General features: G+C 44.8%; 1 protein-coding gene across 1 annotated transcript; it reads right to left on the bottom strand.

Moving 5' to 3' along the window:
- Positions 1-227: 227 nt before the first annotated feature.
- Positions 228-21,946, bottom strand: LOC139372361 (doublecortin-like kinase 3). Its single transcript, XM_071112076.1, is given in 8 exon segments — positions 228-1,792; positions 2,042-2,209; positions 4,248-4,380; positions 4,535-5,305; positions 5,573-5,851; positions 6,082-6,213; positions 6,426-6,547; positions 21,556-21,946. Coding segments are annotated over 8 exon segments (3,561 nt in total).
- Positions 21,947-22,810: the final 864 nt, after the last annotated feature.

Raw genomic sequence — 22,810 nt, 5'->3', positions numbered from 1 at the left:
CATGTATTGAAACTATTAGAGTTATCTGTTATGCTAGATAATCTACTGAACTAAATACTACAACCTAAATGGTAAAGTTGTTGATTACTATTTTATTAGAATAGAACTGAACATCAGTGTATGACAATTGGTGAGTTCCAGATACACAATCCTGAACAGGGTCTGTGCAGAATACCAGATATTTTCAATTCCTGAAGAAGCGTTTAAAGTTTCAGGAAACCCATCATTCAGGAGGATGGGTTGAGGGGAAGTGGGGCTTGGGTGTTGCTGTTGAGGGGTGGGACACTGCGTGCTGGGACTGGGACTGGGTGGGTATTCGGCTGGGAATGGGTGGGTGTTGGGAGGGAGGCAGGGTGGGTGGGTGGAGGGATGGAGGCTGGGTGGAGTGGGAGGGCAGATTGAGGGGTTCTGCCAGGTGGGTGGCAGCTGGGTTTGGATGTTGCTGTGGATAGGATGGAGGGTGGGGAAATTGGGTGGGGCGGTTGAGAGGTGCTACTGCCGGGGGGCTGGGGAGCAGTTGATGGGTCCTGCTGGGGGGTGGAGTGAAGATATGGGGCTGGCTGGGTGGTGGAGTGAGGAGATGGGGCTGGCTAGGTGCTGGAGTGAGGAGATGGGACTGGCTGGGTGGTGGAGTGAGAAGATGGGGCTGGCTGGGTGGTGGAGTGAGGAGATGGGACTGGCTGGGTGCTGGAGTGAGGAGATGGGGCTGGCTGGGTGGTGGAGTGAGGAGACGGGACTGGCTGAGTGCTGGAGTGAGAAGATGGGGCTGGCTGGGTGCTGGAGTGAGGAGATGGGGCTGGCTGGGTGGTGGAGTGAGGAGATGGGGCTGGCTGGGTGGTGGAGTAAGGAGATGGGGCTGGCTGGGTGGTGGAGTAAGGAGATGGGGCTGGCTGGGTGGTGGAGTAAGGAGATGGGGCTGGCTGGGTGGGAGAGTAAGGAGATGGGGCTGGCTGGGTGGGAGAGTAAGGAGATGGGGCTGGCTGGGTGCTGGATTGAGGAGATGGGACTGGCTGGGTGCTGGAGTGAGGAGATGGGGCTGGCTGGGTGGTGGAGTGAGGAGATGGGGCTGGCTGAGTGCTGGAGTGAGAAGATGGGGCTGGCTGGGTGCTGGAGTGAGGAGATGGGGCTGGCTGGGTGCTGGAGTGAGAAGATGGGGCTGGCTGGGTGCTGGAGTGAGGAGATGGGGCTGGCTGGGTGCTGGAGTGAGGAGATGGGGCTGGCTGGGTGCTGGAGTGAGGAGATGGGGCTGGCTGGGTGGTGGAGTGAGGAGATGGGGCTGGCTGGGTGGGTGGGTGGTGCGCTGGGAGGATTGGATGTGGTGGTCGCTGTTGGTCTGGGGTTGGTACTGGTCTGTGGTGTTCTGTAGCGGTCTGTGCTGGTCGGGACTGGTCTGTGGTTGGACTCTGTACTGGTCTGTAGTGTTCTGTGCTGGTCTTTGCTGGGCTCTGCTGGTTTACACTGATCGGTTCATGTCTGTGTTGGCCTTTGCTCGGCTGTGCTGGGCTCTGCTGGTCAGTACTGATCTGTGTTGGTCTGTACTGGTCAGTAGTGGTCTGGGTTGGTCTGTACTGGTCAGTACTGATCTGTGTTGGTCTGTACTGGTCAGTATTGATCTGTGTTGTTCTGTACTGGTCAGTACTGATTTGTGTTGATCTGTACTGGTCAGTAGTGGTCTGTGTTGGTCTGTACTGGTCAGTAGTGGTCTGAATCCAGGGGTGCATAAGAGTCTGAGCTGCCGTCAGTCTTTCTGTTGGATCCACCTGCAGCAAGGCTCTCACCAGGCCTCGCGCTCCTACGCACACACACACACACACACACACACACACACACACACACACACACACACACACACACACACACACACACACACACACACACACAGGGTACAATATGTGTGAGCATGTGTGTGTATACATGTATGTCTACAAGTGTGTGTGTGTGTGTGTGTGTGTGTGTGTGTGTGTGTGTGTGTGCGCTCGCGTGCGTGTGTGTGCATGTGTGTATGTGCAAGCTTATGTCTATAACCATGTGTGTGTCTCACCGTCTGAGATGTCATCCCAGTAAGGTGACAGGAAGGTGAGGTGAGCCTCTCTGATCATCTGGAACAGCTCCCCTTGGTCTCGGTCTCTGCTCCGGAACGGAGGGAACCCACAGAGAAGGACGTGCAGTATCACTCCCAATGCCCACAGGTCTACTGGCAGACCATACCCTGTGGAGGGAGGAGAGAGAGAGACAGAGGTAGAGGTAAGTGATTGATAGAGTGACAGTGGGGTGTATTCATGGATGCTAAGGGAAGCCAGGCTTCCCCAAAAATGTAAAAAAAAAAAAAGAGAAAACCCACCCATATAAAACAGTTAATCTTTCGCCTGTCTGTGTTTCATAATTTTTCTTCAATTCACAAGAGGCTGAACATATCTCACCGGAGGAAGTATCTGAGCGAGCGAAACAGCGCCCCTCTGTCTCAGTATGTGTAGCCAAAGCCCATTTATCTGATACTGTCTGGTCAGAAGGAGTATGACATTGTTGCCACCCCTAGCATTGAATGGAAGGGAAGCCAGAGAGCGTTTGGCCTCCTTTGATTAAAAAATAAATAAATAAATAACAGCCAATCGGTGTTGAGCTAAACTGAGTGAGCTCAACTGTGAATGGTCCTGGTGCACCAAAACAAAGTGTCAAGGGAAGCCAGTTTGGATTTGGCTTCACTCCAATCACATCACATCAAAAGCAGAACGTCATTCAGAGAAAAAAATTTAATTGTTGCATCTCATTGTCTTCTGGTGGCTAGCTAGCTAAAATCGTCCCTTTCCTAAACTAGCCATGGAAGAAGATAGGGATTTAGATTTGTGGTTTTACTTAATTCTGATCCAACCATTAATTCATACATTGTGCCCCTGGCCTGAGAGGATGGAAGTTCAATATGTAGAAGGCTAATGTTAACTAGCTGGCCTGGCGCATCGTTGCCCATGAAAGGAAGTTAGGCTAGCATTTTAGCCAGGTAGCCTAGGATAACAAAAACTAACAGAGTGTACTGTATGACAGTCATAGACCGTTTCGGCAACATGAAAGAGAGGAGGATGTCATTGGTGTTTCTATACAAGTAGGGTGAGTCGACATGTTTTTCTACTTGCACACACACACACAAATCAATACCATGGACGGTCACATCATATTTAGTTTACATTGGTTGGACTACATTGTTTATGTATCTTTTAGTTGTCACTGTATTCAACTAAGTAGAGGTGATATGATGATGTTGAAATGTTGAAGTTGAAATGGTGCTGGAATAGTGGAGTTTTCTTTACGAGTTGCGGTAACTCTCTGTGGTTCTAAATCATTAGTTGTTTAGTGGTCTGAAAATGTTGGAAACATTGAGCAAAGTTACATGCACACAATAGTACGATTATTGTGGATAGGTTAATATAATAGTTTGTTTAAAACGTTTACATACTTTGCAAGAATAACGATTTCTCTAATATTCCTGTTTACATGGACACATCTGAAATCAGGCTACTGATGGGATTTTTGATAAATGCAGAAAATGGCCAATCAAAATAAACATTCTACCACAATGACCATGTTATTTTTGCGAAGACTATTCGATTCTTAGTCCGGATATATAAAGTTTGTATGTGAAAGCTATTTATAAGATGCATACTTTCAGTTTTTCCGAACTCACTTCACTCGTCCATTTTAGAGAAACTTGCGCTACCCTTTGCTGGGAAATGTGCAGATCAAATACACCACTGGGATGCCGATTAAGCTGTTTACGTGTCCTAATAATTCAAAAGATTTCACACAAAACCAGGTGTTTTAATTGGTACATGCTTACTTCGATTATGACCTTACGCTGATTAAGATAAGCAGAGTAAGGTGTTTACATGACTAATGCCATACTCTGCCTTTTGCCATAATCAATTTAATATTGAATTATTGGTGTGCATGTTAACGTACTCATTAACTTGCTTGACCATGCTGTAGGTCATGTTACTGTGTGTTACATGCAAAATGGTGGGGTTGTGGACTTCACCAGGCAGATGTTGCTCTCCGGTTTTGTGATAAAACAGAGGTGTGGTTGAATTTATTCTGCCACTGTGTCTTCTTATTGTCTCAGTCTTAGGCCTATATATCACGGTGGCAAGGCATATGAATTAATAGGTTATAGAGCAAACATCGCAATTGTCACAACACAGGCACAGCTACTGTAGAGTGATAGATAAAGGTAGAAATAAAGTGATAGACATGGTCACCTGTCTCTGAGAGGATCTCCGGGGCAACATAGGTGGGAGTTCCACACACAGTGAAGATGGGTTCTGTTACAACCATGGCCAGACCAAAATCCCCCAGCTTCAACCTATTGACGCCATCACTACTACATTCCACCTAGAAGAGAGAGGGAGGGGCAGGGAGAGAGAGGGGGGGAGAGAGCAGCAGGGAGAGAGTGGGTTACAGAGAGAGATGCTTGGAATGCTTGTATTCACACACACACACGCACCTGCACAGACACACAGACACACACACATACCCTCTCCCTCACCAGTAGGTTTTCAGGTTTCAGATCTCTATGTACTATGGTCTTGCTGTGGATGTATCTCAGAGCCTCGCTGACATCACACACCATCAGCCCTGCCTCCTCTTCTGGAAACTTCCCACGGACCGCGATTGCCTCAAACAGGTCGCCCCCGGCAACCATCTCCATGACGAGATAGGAGTGTGTGTGTGTGTGGTGGTGTGTGAAGAGGCGAACCACGCGGGGGTGTGACAGGCTACCCAGAAGGCTCAGCTCATTCTGCATCATGTGCTCTCGGCCAATGAGCTTCGAGTGCTCCACAATCTTCACAGCGAAGGCTTCCCCATTGTCGCGCCGATGACACTCGTGCACAACAGCAAAGTTCCCGTCTCCGACCATGCGGCCAATGTCATAGCAACGCTCAATGTCTGACAGGGTGACATCACCACCATCAGATGGGAGGTCAAATATCACTTCCTGTTTAGTCCTCGCCTCTTCCTGTTTAGACTCTGAGGATGAAGGTTCTGATTGGCTGAGGGACTCCTCATCAAGCCTGCAGATTGGTCCAGTGTGGAGTGGGGTGGGACCGACGTGATGTTTCTCTACTTCCTGGTTGTTTGGTCCGTTTCCTGTTTGCTTCCTGGTTACGGGAGGAAGTGGAGCCCTCCCTGCTCTCGGATTGGGTCCTTCAGAAGGCTTACAGTTCCTGCAGAGTGGAGGAGGGGGCTCCTCCTCCTGGGTGGGGGGACCTATCGGTGAGGAGAGAATCTCTCTGGCTGCAACTTTCACTTTAACCCTCTGAAGGTGATTGGGGGGGTGAGAGGGGTGTGTGGAGTGTTGGTTAGAATGCGTGTTAGGGTGTCTATGTGTGTGCGCATCCGTGTCGAGGTGTGTGTGAATAGGGTGTATGGGCTGTCTAGTTGGGTGTTTGTTTTTGTGTGTGGAGTGCCTGTTTGGGTGTGTATTGTGGTGTGTCAGTGTTTTGGGGTGTGTATTGGGTTGTGTCAGTGTGTCTTGGTGCGTATGTGTGTGTGTGTCCAGGTTGCATCCCTGTGTGTATGTAACACTGTATGTCTGTGTGTTCGTGTCGAGGCTTGTGTGTGTATCCTTGTCAGGGTGTGTGTGTATGTCTGTCCCCTCGCTGTATCCGCTGTCTGCCTTGGCAGCTTTATCAGGTGAAGGTTGTAACCTCCTCTCCCAGGCCTGGAGTGCGTCGTTGCGGTAACAGGAATGTTGTGGAAACAGCTCCTCCAGGGCCTCCTCGACACTCCGGAGCTCTGGACGAGACTTTCCCAATGCCAGGAACGCTGCTTCGCCACGGAAGAAATCACACACACCTCTCACCTGGAGGGTTAGACACAAACACCTGGAATTAGAGGTGAGTTTGGTGAATTAGAGGTGTGTGTGTGTGTGTGTGTGTGTGTGTGTGTGTGTGTGTGTGTGTGTGTGTGTGTGTGTGTGTGTGTGTGTGTGTGTGTGTGTGTGTGTGTGTGTGTGTGTGTGCGTGTGTGCGTGCGTGCGTGCGTGCGTGCGTGCGTGCGTGCGTGCGTGCGTGCGTGCGTGCGTGTGGTTACCTCTCGTGCGTGTGGTGTGTAGAGGCGTGTGACTCTGGCCCTGTGCCAGCGAGGGAACCCCAGCGCCTCGGAGACGTCCAATAGAAGCTGCTCGTACGAGACCACGCTCCTACGATTCAACAGCAATGTCACCTGACCAGGCATAAAGGAAGAACTGAACATGTGGGAGCCAAGCCAACCATATCATTATAATTGAATAAAATGTAATTGAAGCCAACTTCTTCCGTTATGAATCATGTGTGTTAGTGCAGGAATGGAACAAAATCCTGCAGATCCAGTAGCTCTCCAGAAAGAGGGTTGGTTACTTCTTTGTAATCATTAATCATTTCATTCTGGACCGTTACCTTCCTGAGGGTGCTGTGACCGCATGGTCGGACCACAGTAACCAAGCGTGGTCGCTCGGCACTCTGCTCAGCATGACGAGTGTGGAAGACTGGAAAAGGACTAGGGAGATGTGTCCTAGTGGCTGGAGGGAGGGGGTCAAGGTGGGGGAGGGGGAGAGAGGGCCAGGCCTGAGGGTGAGGAATACCCCCCATACGTTTAGAGAGGGAGGAATCTGAGAGAGATTGGGGAAGAGAGGATGGTGGGGAGGCAGGGAGAGAGAGAAATGAAAGATGTGGGGAAAGGGGTGAGAAAGAGAGGGTGCCGGAAAAGGGGGTAAAGAGTGTAGGGTTGAGAGAGAGATGAAAGAATCAACGGGTTAGTTAGATAAGTTAGTTGAGACGATTTCTTTCCACTTTCTAAATTTGTCATCATCAACTGTCTGTATAGGTTAACTGGGTTATTGCTTATCCTTAGATAAACAAGGAGGTAACATGATGCGTGGTCCTCATCGTGTATGTGTGTGTGTGTGTTTGTGTGTCTTAAGGAAGCGTTAATAATTTAGGCAGGAGAGCGGGGCGCTCAAAGAATCTCATGCAGTCCATGGAAAAGACTCAAATCTGATCAGCCGGATTTGTTTACACACACACACACACACACACACACACACACACACACACACACACACACACACACACACAAGCCACAACAACAAAAGCGTGGCCTAGTTCTTTCCTGAAGCTGCATGATTAATTAAGCATTAGACACAGTGTCAAAGTTGAAGATGTTTCACTTTCAGACACACACACACCTGTGTTGTCCATGGAGTTGGAGAGGAGGTATGTGATCCCTCCCTGACACACAACCCATCCAGTATGTGCCATGAACCTATTTTACCCCTTTAATTCCAAAAATTCACCATCTCCCACCAAGCTACAAAACACTTGTTCTGTCAGCTTTTCACTGAAGCAGATCCTAACCTCCTATAAACAAACACCTGGTAAAAATAACTCTAACACAACAATAAGAACAAGGCCAAAGCGCTGAGGTTTATGCACAGATGAAGCCACAACGGCGACCAGAATACAAGATAGAGTTGTATCTGTATTTTGCTCATTCTTCATTCCTCACAATTTTCTACTTTTTTTTACATAAAAATTATCTATATCTTTTTCTAAAATACATAAGAAATAATAAATAAAGAATAAAAATTAAAAATAAAGACTAAGCAATATATATATATATTTGAGAGAAATTATACTTTTTACTTTTAAAGCATGAAGATTGAGTGTTTTCACCTCTTGACTGACATGCCGCTCTCCATCTCGTGCCTGGCGCCGCGTAACCGCATCCGAAGCGTTGTTTCCACACGGGCGTCATAGCCTACCTGTTCACTTCTAGCACAATCATTCGGAGTTTCAGTTGGACATTTCTTTACCGGCAGCGGTGGTCATTATTTCAATGTAATATCGTATTCCTTTTCCGTTATTGGAAGAGAGATGAGGGATAGGGCTACAGTAGTTGACTGGATTCGCGCGTTGAGCCGCTTTGACCAGAACATAGGAGGAACACCAGAGTTGCTACGGGTGCGCGTGGGAGGAGTCCAGTTGTGCAATTTAAAACGCTCTCTCGAAAGTTATAAGAAAGGGAAGGCGGGCAGGGACAACCGAAACCTGTGCGTCGAATGGGATGTTAGCGTACATAACAGCAACACTGCCGCCAAACCGGGACGGTAACAATAACAAGGTGAGTCCAGGTGATCATTGCCGGAATAACGGGAGAGATGCGTCACCGCTCTGGCACAGCTCGAGCCCGTTTCCAAACAGCCCCGGTGCCTTTCCCCCCCACACACACAGACAACACACACGCACACATGACACACACACACACACACACACACACACACAATCACACACACACATACACACACACACAATCACACACACACAATCACACACACACACACACAATCACAGACACACACACACAATCACAGACACACACACACACACACACAGTAGGCTATGCGATTGACAACAAAAACAACTTTTCCCCTTGGCTTTGTGCAGGGCAAATTCAGTACTTCATTAACAATCTACTACACTTTTTAATATATCCCTTTTCCTGCATTGGGCTAAATCAGGGTCACACTGAGTGTATACACTTCACACACATGGTTATGGGGTTAAACAAAAGAAGACCATGTCAGATATGTATTATATTTTGAGTTTGCATCCCAATATTACACTTTATATACATCACATAAGACTGAAATATAACAATACCGTTTGAAACAGAAACACGGGATTTTCAGCAGCTTACATTTTTTTTTTTTATTACAGTTTTTTTTCAATTGCTAACATGCATTGGTAAAAACTGAAGTCACATTGTCAAAACACTTCACACAGTCAGCGAAACAGAAGTGTATGTGGAACAAACTGTGAATCATTTTTCATTGCTTTCACACAAAATGACCACATTCTACGAAATCCATGAACTCTTTTCTCATTCATACTCCACCACCTGCAAAACGATATATTTCCAGCACGTTTTCAGATGCTAACACACTGTTTCCAAAACTGTTAAAAACACATTCAAAACAGAATGAAATCGATAGGACTCATTTCTCAATACTTAGGTCACTTTTTCAAAACTCTTCACACAGTGAGCACAACAGCAGTCTATCTGGGCTAAACTGTGGATCAATTTTCATTGCTTTGGCACAAAATGCATTCAATGACAACATCTTTCAAATTTCATGAATTACTACATTTTTACAGTAATACCGTAATGAAATATATTCCAAATTTAAAAAATGAAATACTATCAAAACAATTCGACCAACCACAGCTGATTCCCATTGTAGCTGAACACCTACCCAGGTGTTAGTCTTTCAATTTCATTACCATCTATACCAAAGGGGACATCTTAGGAATAATGCTGTACTGTAAGGTAAACATGGACCCAGACAGAGATAGAGAAGTGGCTGACAGAGGAAGAAGAGTGGCTGGGAGAGGGAGAGAAGTACATATGCGTGGTGGAAGAAGACCGAGAGGAAGATCAAGAGCTGTAGTCTCAGATGAGATTAGGGCTACTATAATTGATCATGTAATAATTAATGATCTGTCAATGAGTGAGGCTGGTCTGAGAGTGCAGCCAAATTTGCAACGCTCAACAGTGGCATCTATTGTGAGAAATATCCGGCAAAACAACTGGTAAGATGTGCATTCTGCAAGGACATCTGAGTGAACTGCACATTACAGAAGTAAATTGAGCAAAGCCTCCAAACCCACTTGTGTGTAATTGTTTCTGCTTAGGACCCAACGGTTACCACCCACAGGCGGGAGAGGTAGGATTTTCACTGCTGTGCAAGAAACTGCAATCGTTGATATGGTCATCAGAAACAATGGCATAAAACTCACAGAGATTCAGGACAGAGTGTTGACAGACAGTATTGCATATGGAAATATTCACAATGTAGTCCTGAAACAACATCAAGTCAGGATGAAGCAGCTGTACACTGTCCCCTTTGAGAGGAACTCTGAACGGGTTAAGCAAATCAGGAACCAATATGTCCAGGTAAGATGACTATAAAATACTGGTTTTGAACAAAGCCAAACAGGGCAGAGGCACACAATGGCATGTTTTAAGGTATAATGTAAACTACCGTAATAGCCTCACTGTTATGTTGCCTTGTGGATTTATTTGAGAGAGTCATGGAGATTGAAGCCAGGCAAACACCCCACATATTCATCTTTGTGGATGACGCTGGTTTTAACTTGGCCAAAACACGGCGGCGAGGAAGGAATGTGATTGGGAAAAGAGCCACAGTGGATGTCCCGGGCCAGAGGGGTGACAACATCACAATGCTAATTGGGCCACACAACACTGAGCGTCTCATTTCATTCCTGGATGACCTCTATGGAAGGGTTGTGCCAGGTGAGGAAAGGGTTGCAGTGAGGCAAAATCGGCCAACATTTGTAATTGTATGGGACAATGTGGCATTTCACCACTCCTGTACAGTCACAGAGTGGTTTGCAGGCCATCACAGGATGGTGTCACTTTTCCTCCCACCTTACTCTCCATTCCTCAACCCCATAGAGGAAGTATTTTCCTCCCACCTTACTCTCCATTCCTCAACCCCATAGAGGAAGTGTTTTCCTCCCACCTTACTCTCCATTCCTCAACCCCATAGAGGAAGTATTTTCCTCCCACCTTACTCTCCATTCCTCGACCCCATAGAGGAAGTATTTTCCTCCCACCTTACTCTCCATTCCTCGACCCCATAGAGGAAGTATTTTCCTCCCACCTTACTCTCCATTCCTCAACCCCATAGAGGAAGTATTTTCCTCCCACCTTACTCTCCATTCCTCAACCCCATAGAGGAAGTATTTTCCTCCCACCTTACTCTCCATTCCTCGACCCCATAGAGGAAGTATTTTCCTCCCACCTTACTCTCCATTCCTCAACCCCATAGAGGAAGTATTTTCCTCCCACCTTACTCTCCATTCCTCGACCCCATAGAGGAAGTATTTTCCTCCCACCTTACTCTCCATTCCTCAACCCCATAGAGGAAGTATTTTCCTCCCAAATTACTCTCCATTCCTCAACCCCATAGAGGAAGTATTTTCCTCCCAAATTACTCTCCATTCCTCAACCCCATAGAGGAAGTATTTTCCTCCCACCTTACTCTCCATTCCTCAACCCAATAGAGGAAGTATTTTCCTCCCACCTTACTCTCCATTCCTCAACCCCATAGAGGAAGTATTTTCCTCCCAAATTACTCTCCATTCCTCAACCCCATAGAGGAAGTATTTTCCTCCCACCTTACTCTCCATTCCTCGACCCCATAGAGGAAGTATTTTCCTCCCACCTTACTCTCCATTCCTCGACCCCATAGAGGAAGTATTTTCCTCCCACCTTACTCTCCATTCCTCGACCCCATAGAGGAAGTATTTTCCTCCCACCTTACTCTCCATTCCTCGACCCCATAGAGGAAGTATTTTCCTCCCACCTTACTCTCCATTCCTCGACCCCATAGAGGAAGTATTTTCCTCCCACCTTACTCTCCATTCCTCAACCCCATAGAGGAAGTATTTTCCTCCCACCTTACTCTCCATTCCTCGACCTCATAGAGGAAGTATTTTCCTCCCACCTTACTCTCCATTCCTCGACTCCATAGAGGAAGTGTTTTCCTCCCACCTTACTCTCCATTCCTCGACCCCATAGAGGAAGTATTTTCCTCCCACCTTACTCTCCATTCCTCAACCCCATAGAGGAAGTATTTTCCTCCCACCTTACTCTCCATTCCTCGACCCCATAGAGGAAGTATTTTCCTCCCACCTTACTCTCCATTCCTCAACCCCATAGAGGAAGTATTTTCCTCCCACCTTACTCTCCATTCCTCGACCCCATAGAGGAAGTATTTTCCTCCCACCTTACTCTCCATTCCTCAACCCCATAGAGGAAGTATTTTCCTCCCACCTTACTCTCCATTCCTCGACCCCATAGAGGAAGTATTTTCCTCCTACCTTACTCTCCATTCCTCGACCCCATAGAGGAAGTATTTTCCTCCCACCTTACTCTCCATTCCTCAACCCCATAGAGGAAGTATTTTCCTCATGGAGGTGGAAGGTTTATGACCACCATCCACATGATCAAATGTCCCTCCTGGACGTAATGAATGCTGTATGCCTGGACATATCTGCAGAAAATTGCCAGGGATGGACCAGGCCAATAGATTAGTTCCTAGGTGTATTGCCCAAGATGACATAAGATGTGATGTGGATGAGAACCTGTGTCCAAATGCAGAAGACAGGGTTGACTAGCATTGCTACTGTATCTGTATCGGTAGATGGTGTACATACAAATTCTTGTATTTTGGAATTACTCAATGCCAAAAATGACATAAAACATATTGAAGCATATTGCATCACGTCTGATTCATTCCTGTAACATATACTGCAGTCAATTCTAAACAGTAGAGAGGTGTCATTCTTGTTTTGTAAAAACATTTGACAAAATAAAACATTGTGTAATGCTACCTGTTGTTAGTGTTTTTTAGGTCATTGTTTTATGAGTGACAAAGTGTGCTTGTTGGGTGACAACCTTTGCTAGTGTTATGGAAGAATGAGTTGATTTGAGACATGTATGAAGTGTTTTGGTAGTTTTAGTGCATTTTGGATGTGAAATTAACTGCTGTGCCAAGCTGAAAGTTGGTTAGGAGAACTGTGTGAAGAGTTTTGAAAAGTGAATTAAGTATTACAAAATGGGTCCAAGCGATTTAAAAAAAACAAATAATTCCAAACACAGCTGATTGCAATTTCAGCTGAAAGCCTACCCAAGTCCTGTTTTTAGTCTCCTTACCAAACAGAAAAAAGAGGACGGCTTCAGAATGATTTATTTTGGTAACATGGATCAAGGAAGACAGGTTGGGGGGGGAAGAAGAGTGGCGGGGAGAGGGTGAATGCGTGAAGGACAAAGGAGACAAAGACGAAGAGCAGTGGTCTCTGATGAGATAAGGGACACAATTACTGACCATTGTAAACCATGGTCTCTCTTTGAGAGAGGCCGGTTTCAGGGTGCAACCAAATCTGCAGCGTTCAACAGTTGCATCAATAGTACAAATTTTCTGGCAAAACAACAGGTGAGATGTGCATCCTTCAATGATAGTTGAACTTCATATTACAGTACAATACAGTACGTTCACATTTTTACATGTACTGACATTTTGAAATGTATTGATTGTTTTGTGTTTTTCAGTAGGATCCAAAGGTTGCCTCTCACAGGAGAGAGAGGCAGAATATTATCAGATGCGCAGGAAATTGCCCTTGTTGACATGGTAATTGGCAACAATGCATTATAACTGCGGGAGATACGGGACAGAGTGCTGGCAGATAATATCACTTTTGGGAATGTGAATACGGTCAGCAGAGTCTTAGAGAAACATCAAATAGGGATGAAGCAGTTGTACACTGTACCCTTTGAGAGAAACGGTGAACGTGTGAAGAACTCCGGTATCAATATGTCTAAGTAAGTCTGTCTAGGTATGTCTGTTTTATTTTTTATTTCACCTTTATTTAACCAGGTAGGCTAGTTGAGAACACCTTTATTTAACCAGGTAGGCTAGTTGAGAACACCTTTATTTAACCAGGTAGGCTAGTTGAGAACACCTTTATTTAACCAGGTAGGCTAGTTGAGAACACCTTTATTTAACCAGGTAGGCTAGTTGAGAACACCTTTATTTAACCAGGTAGGCTAGTTGAGAACACCTTTATTTAACCAGGTAGGCTAGTTGAGAACACCTTTATTTAACCAGGTAGGCTAGTTGAGAACACCTTTATTTAACCAGGTAGGCTAGTTGAGAACACCTTTATTTAACCAGGTAGGCTAGTTGAGAACACCTTTATTTAACCAGGTAGGCTAGTTGAGAACACCTTTATTTAACCAGGTAGGCTAGTTGAGAACACCTTTATTTAACCAGGTAGGCTAGTTGAGAACACCTTTATTTAACCAGGTAGGCTAGTTGAGAACACCTTTATTTAACCAGGTAGGCTAGTTGAGAACACCTTTATTTAACCAGGTAGGCTAGTTGAGAACACCTTTATTTAACCAGGTAGGCTAGTTGAGAACACCTTTATTTAACCAGGTAGGCTAGTTGAGAACACCTTTATTTAACCAGGTAGGCTAGTTGAGAACACCTTTATTTAACCAGGTAGGCTAGTTGAGAACACCTTTATTTAACCAGGTAGGCTAGTTGAGAACACCTTTATTTAACCAGGTAGGCTAGTTGAGAACACCTTTATTTAACCAGGTAGGCTAGTTGAGAACACCTTTATTTAACCAGGTAGGCTAGTTGAGAACACCTTTATTTAACCAGGTAGGCTAGTTGAGAACACCTTTATTTAACCAGGTAGGCTAGTTGAGAACACCTTTATTTAACCAGGTAGGCTAGTTGAGAACACCTTTATTTAACCAGGTAGGCTAGTTGAGAACACCTTTATTTAACCAGGTAGGCTAGTTGAGAACACCTTTATTTAACCAGGTAGGCTAGTTGAGAACACCTTTATTTAACCAGGTAGGCTAGTTGAGAACACCTTTATTTAACCAGGTAGGCTAGTTGAGAACACCTTTATTTAACCAGGTAGGCTAGTTGAGAACACCTTTATTTAACCAGGTAGGCTAGTTGAGAACACCTTTATTTAACCAGGTAGGCTAGTTGAGAACACCTTTATTTAACCAGGTAGGCTAGTTGAGAACACCTTTATTTAACCAGGTAGGCTAGTTGAGAACACCTTTATTTAACCAGGTAGGCTAGTTGAGAACACCTTTATTTAACCAGGTAGGCTAGTTGAGAACACCTTTATTTAACCAGGTAGGCTAGTTGAGAACACCTTTATTTAACCAGGTAGGCTAGTTGAGAACACCTTTATTTAACCAGGTAGGCTAGTTGAGAACACCTTTATTTAACCAGGTAGGCTAGTTGAGAACAAGTTCTCATTTGCAACTGCGACCTGGCCAAGATAAAGCATAGCAGTGTGAACAGACAAGGCATTAGGAGGTAGGCAATAAATAGGCCATAGGAGCGAATAATAACAATTTGGCAGATTAACACTGGAGTGATAAATGATCAGATGAACATGTGCAGGTAGAGATACTGGTGTGCAAAAGAGCAGAAAAGTAAATAAAATAAAAACAGTATGGGGATGAGGTAGGTAAATTGGGTGGGCTATATACCGATGGACTATGTACAGCTGCAGCGATCGGTTAGCTGCTCAGATAGCAGATGTTTAAAGTTGGTGAGGGAAATAAAAGTCTACAACTTCAGAGATTTTTGCAATTCGTTCCAGTCGCAGGCAGCAGAGAACTGGAAGGAAAGGCAGCCAAATTAGGTTTTGGCTTTAGGGATGATGAGCGAGATACACCTGCTGGAGCGCGTGCTACGGGTGGGTGTTGCCATCGTGACCAGTGAACTGAGATAAGGCAGAGCTTTACCTAGCATAGACTTGTGGATGACCTGGAGCCAGTGGGTCTGGCGACGAACATGTAGCGAGGGCCAGCCGACTAGAGCATACAGGTCGCAGTGGTGGGTGGTACAAGGTGCTTTAGTAACAAAACGGATGGCACTGTTCAATAGCCAAACAGGGTACATACACAGCTATGCACAATGTAAAGTACTGTGAAACTGTGGATTTACTGTATTTTAGAGTAATGGAGATGGAAGCCAGGCAAACTACACATACATTCATATTTGTTGATAAAGCTGGATTCAACCTGGCAAAAACACGCCGCAGGGGAAGAAATGTGATTGGACAGAGAGCAACTGTGGATGTCCCAGGCCAGAGAGGAGCTAACATCACAATGTGATTGGACAGAGAGCAACTGTGGATGTCCCAGGCCAGAGAGGAGCTAACATCACAATGTGTGCAGCACTGTCCAATGATGGTTTGCTGTTAAACAAACCACTCATTGGCCCCTACAATACAGAGAGGCTCATTTATTTTCTGGATGACCTGAATAATCGACTTGTGCCAGCGGAGGAGAGAGAGGCAAGAAACTCCCCTACCTTCGTTGTTGTGTGGGATAATGTGGCATTCCACCACTCTGGTGCAGTCACAGACTGGTTTGCTGCACATCCCAGGATGTCAGTTCTGTTCCTGCCTCCATACTCCCCCTTCCTAAACCCCATAGAGGAGTTTGTCTCTGCGTGGAGGTGGAAGGTTTATGACCACCATCCACATGACCAGATGTCTTTACTGGATGCCAAAACGTAGGCAAAAATGTACTCAACTTAAAACGATGTGTTTGCTCAAATTGTCTCATGTTCTTTCAACTAGAAATTATTATTTGGGCATCTTACCTAAAAAAAGGCTGTGGAGCTATACATGCAAAATGCAACAATTTAAAAGATTTGACTGAGTTACAGTTCATATAAAGAAATCAGTCAATAGAAATACAATCATTAGGCCCGAATCTATGGATTTAACATGACTGGGAATACATACATGCATCCGCTGGTCACAAAATAGCATTTAAAAAGGGCGTGGATGATGGCGGCAGATGAATGGCATGACAATGGGCCTCAGGATCTCATCACAGTATCTCTGCATTAAAATTGCCATTGATAAAACGCAATTGTGTTCATTGTCCGTAGCTTATGCCTGCCCATACCATAACCCCACTGCCACCATGGGGCACTCTGTTCACAATGTTGACATCAGCAAACTGCTCACCCACACAACGCCAACATTTGCCATCTGCCCGGTACAGTTGAAACCGGGATTAATCCGTGAAGATCACACTTCTCCAGCGTGCCAGTGGCCATCGAAGGTGAGCATTTGTCCACTGAAGTCAGAACTGCAGTCAGGTCAAGACCCTGGTGAGGACGACAAGCACGCAGATGAGCTTCCCTGAGACGGTTTCTGACAGTTTGTGCAGAAATTCTTTGGTTGTGCAAACCCACAGTTTCATCAGCTGTCCGGGTGGCTGGTCTGAGACGATCCCATAGGTGAAGAAGCCGGATGTGGAGGTCCTGCACTGGTGTGGTTACACATGGTCTGCAGTTGGTCCGTGCTTCTACATCTGTATTTTTTGCTGTTTGGGGTTTTAGTCTGTGTTTCTATATAAGCCATTTGTGACATCTGCTGATGTAAAAAGTGCTTTATAAATACATTTGTTTTGTGAGGCCAGTTGGACGTACTGCTAAATTCTCTAAACAGGATGTTGGAGGTGGCTTATGGTAGAGAAATTAACATTTAATTTTCTGGCAACAGCTCTGGTGGACATTCCTGCCATCAGCATGCCAATTGCATGCTTCCTCAACACTTGAGACATCTGTGGCATTGTGTTGTGTGACAAAACTTTACAATTTAGAGTGGTCTTTTATTGTCCCCAACACAAGGTGGCACCTGTGTAATGATCATGCTGTTTATTCAGCTTGTTTATTCAGCTTGTTGATATGCCACACCTGTCAGGTGGATGAATTTGTGCCTCTATATTTCAAAAATGTTGAAAGTTTCAAGTGCGGTCGCAAAAAAGCACCATGATTAAACTGGCTCTCATTAGGACCGCCACGGGAAAGGAAGACCCAGAGTTCAGAAAGACCCAGAGTTCAGAAAGACCCAGAAATTGCAGCACAAATAAATGCTTCACAGAGTTCAAGTAACAGACACATCTCAACATCAACTGTTCAGAGGAGTCTTTGTGAGTCAGGCCTTCATGGTTGAATTGCTGCAAAGAAACCACTACTAAAGGACACCAATAATAAGAAGAGACTTGCTTGGGCCAAGAACCACGTGCAATGGGCATTACTGTGGTTCCCACCGTGAAGCATGAAGGACGACGTATGATGGTGTGGCCGTGCTTTGCTGGTGACACTGTCAGTGATCTATTTAGAATTCAAGGCACACTTAACCAACATGGCTTCTACAGCATTCTGCAGCGATACGCCATTCCATCTGGTTTGAGCTTAGTGGGACTATCATTTGATTTTCAACAGGACAATGACCCAACCCACCTCCAGGCTGTGTAAGGGCTATTTGACCAAGAAGGAGAGTGATGGAGTGTTGCATCAGATGATCTGGCCTCAACAATCACCCGACCTCAAACCAATTGAGATGGTTTGGGATGAGTTGGACCGCTTAGTGAAGGAAAAGCAGCCAACAAGTGCTCAGCATATATGGGAACTCCTTCAAGACTGTTGGAAAAGCATTCCAGGTGAAGCTGGTAGAGAATGCCAAGAGTGTGCAAAGCTGTCATCAAGGCAAAGGGTAGCTACTTTGAAGAATCTAAAATATCAAATATATTTGGATTTGTTTAACACTTTTTTTGGTTACTACATGATTCCATATGTATTATTTTATAGTGTTGATATCTTCACTATTATTCTACAATGTCGAAAATAGTAAAAAAATAAGAAAAACCCTTGAATGTGTAGGTGTGTCCAAACAATTGACTGGTACTCTACATATTTGACATACTGTATTATATTGTACATGTTTATTTATACAGTAATTAATGTTCAACATTTCCTCACCTGGGATTTGAATTCACAACCTCTTAGTTCACAGCATTCCAATCTTCCTGCTAAGCTACCATGCATGTGTCAATAAATGATTTCACCTGTATTGCTACACTTTGCACTTCAAAGTAAATCTCAGCTCTGTTAAAAGTACATTCAAGAAAAACAAGTGTATTTATCCTAGTGATGATGGAGTACCATTTAAACAAGGTAGTTTGCACCACCTATCTTCGACAGCTATACAGCAAACAAAACAAACATTTCGAAGCAGTGATGAAAGAATAGTCAGATAAACAGATAATTGAGCCAGACATGGTGGCATATCAAGCAGATCGGAATGCCATGAACCAAGAGATTGTGAGTTTAAATCCCAGGTGAGGACATGTTGAATAATAACTACTGTATAAATTAACATCCACAATGTAATCATGTACTGTTTGCCAAATATGTAAGTTGAAAACATTGTGTTAAAAGCACTATTTATGTTTGTCACCAGTTTCACAGCCTTTTGGAGTTAAGATTCCCAAGTAATAATTATTTGAAACAACTAGATTTGTGCTTGTTTTTGTTTTTTTTACAGTGTAGCCCTACACAGTTTGTGAAAACAAATTTATAGGAATTTCTTTGATTTGAAAATGTGTGTTTCTGTCCCTCAGGTGTGTGGTGAAGATTCGCTGAGCAGAGAGAGAGAGGGAGAGAGAGATGGAGAGAGCGCGAGAGAGAGAGAAACAGAGAGAGGAAGAAAAATAAACTGACAAACAAATTAAGAAACAAAAACAGAGAAAGAAACAGACAGAGACATACATACAGACATACAGACAGACAGACAGACAGACAGACAGACAGACAAGAGGAGAGAGAGGGGGAGGTGAAAAAGAGAAAGAGAGTTAGAGTGGTGGTCTCTCTAGTTTCAGGCATAGCTGAGGTGGAATCCCACCTCTGTCTGGCCCGTCTCTTTGTCCTGCTCTCCCCAAGGGTCTGTCACCATGGTTACTGTTAACACCAGGTCAGTTACCACGGTTACTGCTAACACCGGGTACCCGGCGATGAGTCTCATTCCGGATACTCATCCTGGATCTACTCATCAGATAACAGGATGTATGTGTGGGTAGGTGGGTTTGTGTTAGTGTGTGTGTGTCACAGGAGGCTGCTGAGGGGAGGATGGCTCATAATAATGGCTGAAATGTAGGGAATGGAATGGTATCAAACACGTGGAAACAATGCATTTGATGTGTTCGATACCATACCATCAATTCCTTTACAGCCATTACTATGAGCCTGTCCTCCCCAATTAAGGTGCCACCGGATGCCTTTAGTGTTTGTCAATACCGAGGTAGTGCATGCTGCAGGAGGGGTACGGGCATATGAGGGTCTTGGAGCTTGCCTACATTGGAAATCACCAATAGGGGCAGTCTGACCAGATGTGAATTCTGTTGTTGATTTCTCCAAGCAGGAAGTTGACCTGTTCTGTATGATGATGTCATAATCCTGAGTCCATGTTAACTATCAGAGGAATGAAACATTGTCTATCTCACCACCAGAGAGCAGAAGACACTCACTGTAGTAGCATACCACTTTAGTACCACTGTAGAAGCATACCACTGTAGTAGCACTGAAGTAGCATACCACTGTAGAAGTGCTACTACATACTACTGCACTAGCATTCCACTGTAGTAGCATACCACTGTAGTACCACTGTAGTAGCATACCACTGTAGTATCACTGTAGTAGCATACCACTGTAGTATCACTGTAGTAGCATACCACTTTAGTACCACTGTAGAAGCACTGTAGAAGCATACCACTGTAGTAGCATACCACTTTAGTACCACTGTAGTAGCATACCACTGTAGTACCACTGTAGTAGCATACCACTGTAGTATCACTGTAGTAGCATACCACTGTAGTACCACTGTAGTAGCATACCACTGTAGTACCACTGTAGTAGCATACCACTTTAGTACAACTGTAGTAGCATACCACTGTAGTATCACTGTAGTAGCATACCACTTTAGTACCACTGTAGTAGCATACAACTGTAGTACAACTGTAGTAGCATACCACTGTAGTATCACTGTAGTAGCATACCACTTTAGTACCACTGTAGTAGCATACCACTGTAGTACCACTGTAGTAGCATACCACTTTAGTACCACTGTAGTAGCATACCACTTTAGTACCACTGTAGTAGCATACCACTTTAGTACCACTGTAGTAGCATACCACTGTAGTACCACTGTAGTAGCATACCACTTTAGTACCACTGTAGAAGCATACCACTGTAGTAGCACTGAAGTAGCATACCACTGTAGAAGTGCTACTACATACTACTGCACTAGCATTCCACTGTAGTAGCATACCACTGTAGTAGCATACCACTGTAGTAGCACTGAAGTAGCATACCACTGTAGTACCACTGTAGAAGCACTGAAGTAGCATACCACTGTAGAAGTGCTACTACATACTACTGCACTAGCATTCCACTGTAGTAGCATACCACTGTAGTACCACTGTAGTAGCATACCACTATAGTATCACTGTAGTAGCATACCACTGTAGTATCACTGTAGTAGCATACCACTTTAGTACCACTGTAGAAGCACTGTAGAAGCATACCACTGTAGTAGCATACTAATTCTCTCTACTATTATTCTGACATTTCACATTCTTAAAATAAAGTGGTGATCCTAACTGACCTAAGACAGGGAATTTTTACTAGGATTGAATGTCAGAAATTGTGAAACTGAGTTTAAATGTATTTGGCTAAGGTGTATGTAAACTTCCGACTTCAACTGTAAATGTATTTAATGGTGTGTAGACAGTATGGACAGTATATGAATAGAAAAGTGTGTACAGCAGTAGTTACATAGGATGAGCCTTGACTAGAATACAGTATATACATATGAAGTGGGTAAAACAGTTATGTAAACATTATTAAAGTGACCCGTGTTTAATGACTATGTTCACAGGGCAGAAGTCTCTAATGGGTAGAGTACCAGGTGGTATTCGGCTAGTAACAGTTTACTAAGTTCAGGGCAGGGTACTTGACGGAGGCCGGCTAGTTATGACTATTTAACAGTATGATGGCCTGGAGATAGAAGCTGTCTCTCTGTCCCAGCTTTGATGCAGCTGTACTGTCTCTTGCTCTAGATGGTAGCTGGGTGAACAGGCCGTGGCTCGGGTGGCTGAGGTCATTGATCTTCTTGGCCTTCCTGTGACACCGGGTGCTGTAGATGTCCTGTAGGGCAGTCAGTGTGCTCCCAATGATGCATTGAGCTGACCGCACAACCTTCTGGAGAGCCCTGCTGTTGCGGACGGAGCAATTGTTGTACCAGGCGGTTATACTGCCCAATAGGATGCTCTCAATAGTGCATCTGTAGAAGTTTGTGAGGGTCAACCTCCTGAGGTTGAAAAGGCACTGTTGAGCCTTCTTCCCCACACTGTCTTTGTGAGTGGACCATTTCAGTTTGTCAGTGATGTGCATGCCGAGGAACTTGAAACTTTTGACCTTCTCCACTGCGGACATTGTTTCAACTCTAACTATGGTGTGTTAGTATGGTTTGTTGTGTGTGTGTGTGTGTGTGTGTGTGTGTGTGTGTGTGTGTGTGTGTGTGTGTGTGTGTGTGTGTGTGTGTGTGTGTGTGTGTGTGTGTGTGTGTGTGTGTCTGTGTGTTTTTATTACTAGAACTGACTTTGCTGATAGCTACTTTATTTGCACTCAGGTGATGTAGATCACAGGTGTTATGTCATCTATAACTAAAACTAGACTAGAGGAAGAGGGAGAGAGAAAGAGAAGGGAAGGGAGGGAGGCTATGGGGAAAGAGTGGGATGATGAATACAAAAGGGATTGGAGACAGAGAGAAAGGGGGAGGAAGAGTGAGGATAAAAAGGGACGAAGTGAGAGGAATGGTTGTAGAAACACTGCAATCAGGGTCCGGTCATCATTGAGTCAATGTTCAGATGTTTTTCTCCTTTACACAGAGTAGCCTGAGACACAGAGGGCTGGGAGTATAGCAGCTGAGTATAGCAGAGTATAGTAGAGTACCGTAGAGCGGAGTCCAGTAGAGTAGAGTAGAGTCCGGTAGAGTACGGTACAGTAGAGTACAGTAGAGTAGAGTAGAGTACAGTAGAGTACAGTAGAGTACAGTAGAGTCCAGTAGAGTAGAGTAGAGTCCGGTTGAGTACGGTACAGTAGAGTACAGTAGAGTAGAGTAGAGTACAGTAGAGTACAGTAGAGTACAGTAGAGTCCAGTAGAGTAGAGTAGAGTCCGGTAGAGTACGGTACAGTAGAGTACAGTAGAGTAGAGTAGAGTAGAGTACAGTAGAGTCCAGTAGAGTACAGTAGAGTCCAGTAGAGTAGAGTAGAGTCCGGTAGAGTACGGTACAGTAG

This window comes from Oncorhynchus clarkii, chromosome 18, assembly GCF_045791955.1.
Source record: "Oncorhynchus clarkii lewisi isolate Uvic-CL-2024 chromosome 18, UVic_Ocla_1.0, whole genome shotgun sequence".
NCBI classification, from domain to species: Eukaryota; Metazoa; Chordata; class Actinopteri; order Salmoniformes; family Salmonidae; genus Oncorhynchus; species Oncorhynchus clarkii.
The sequence above is the reverse complement of the archived record's forward strand: the minus strand, read 5'-3'. Positions and strand labels throughout refer to the sequence as shown.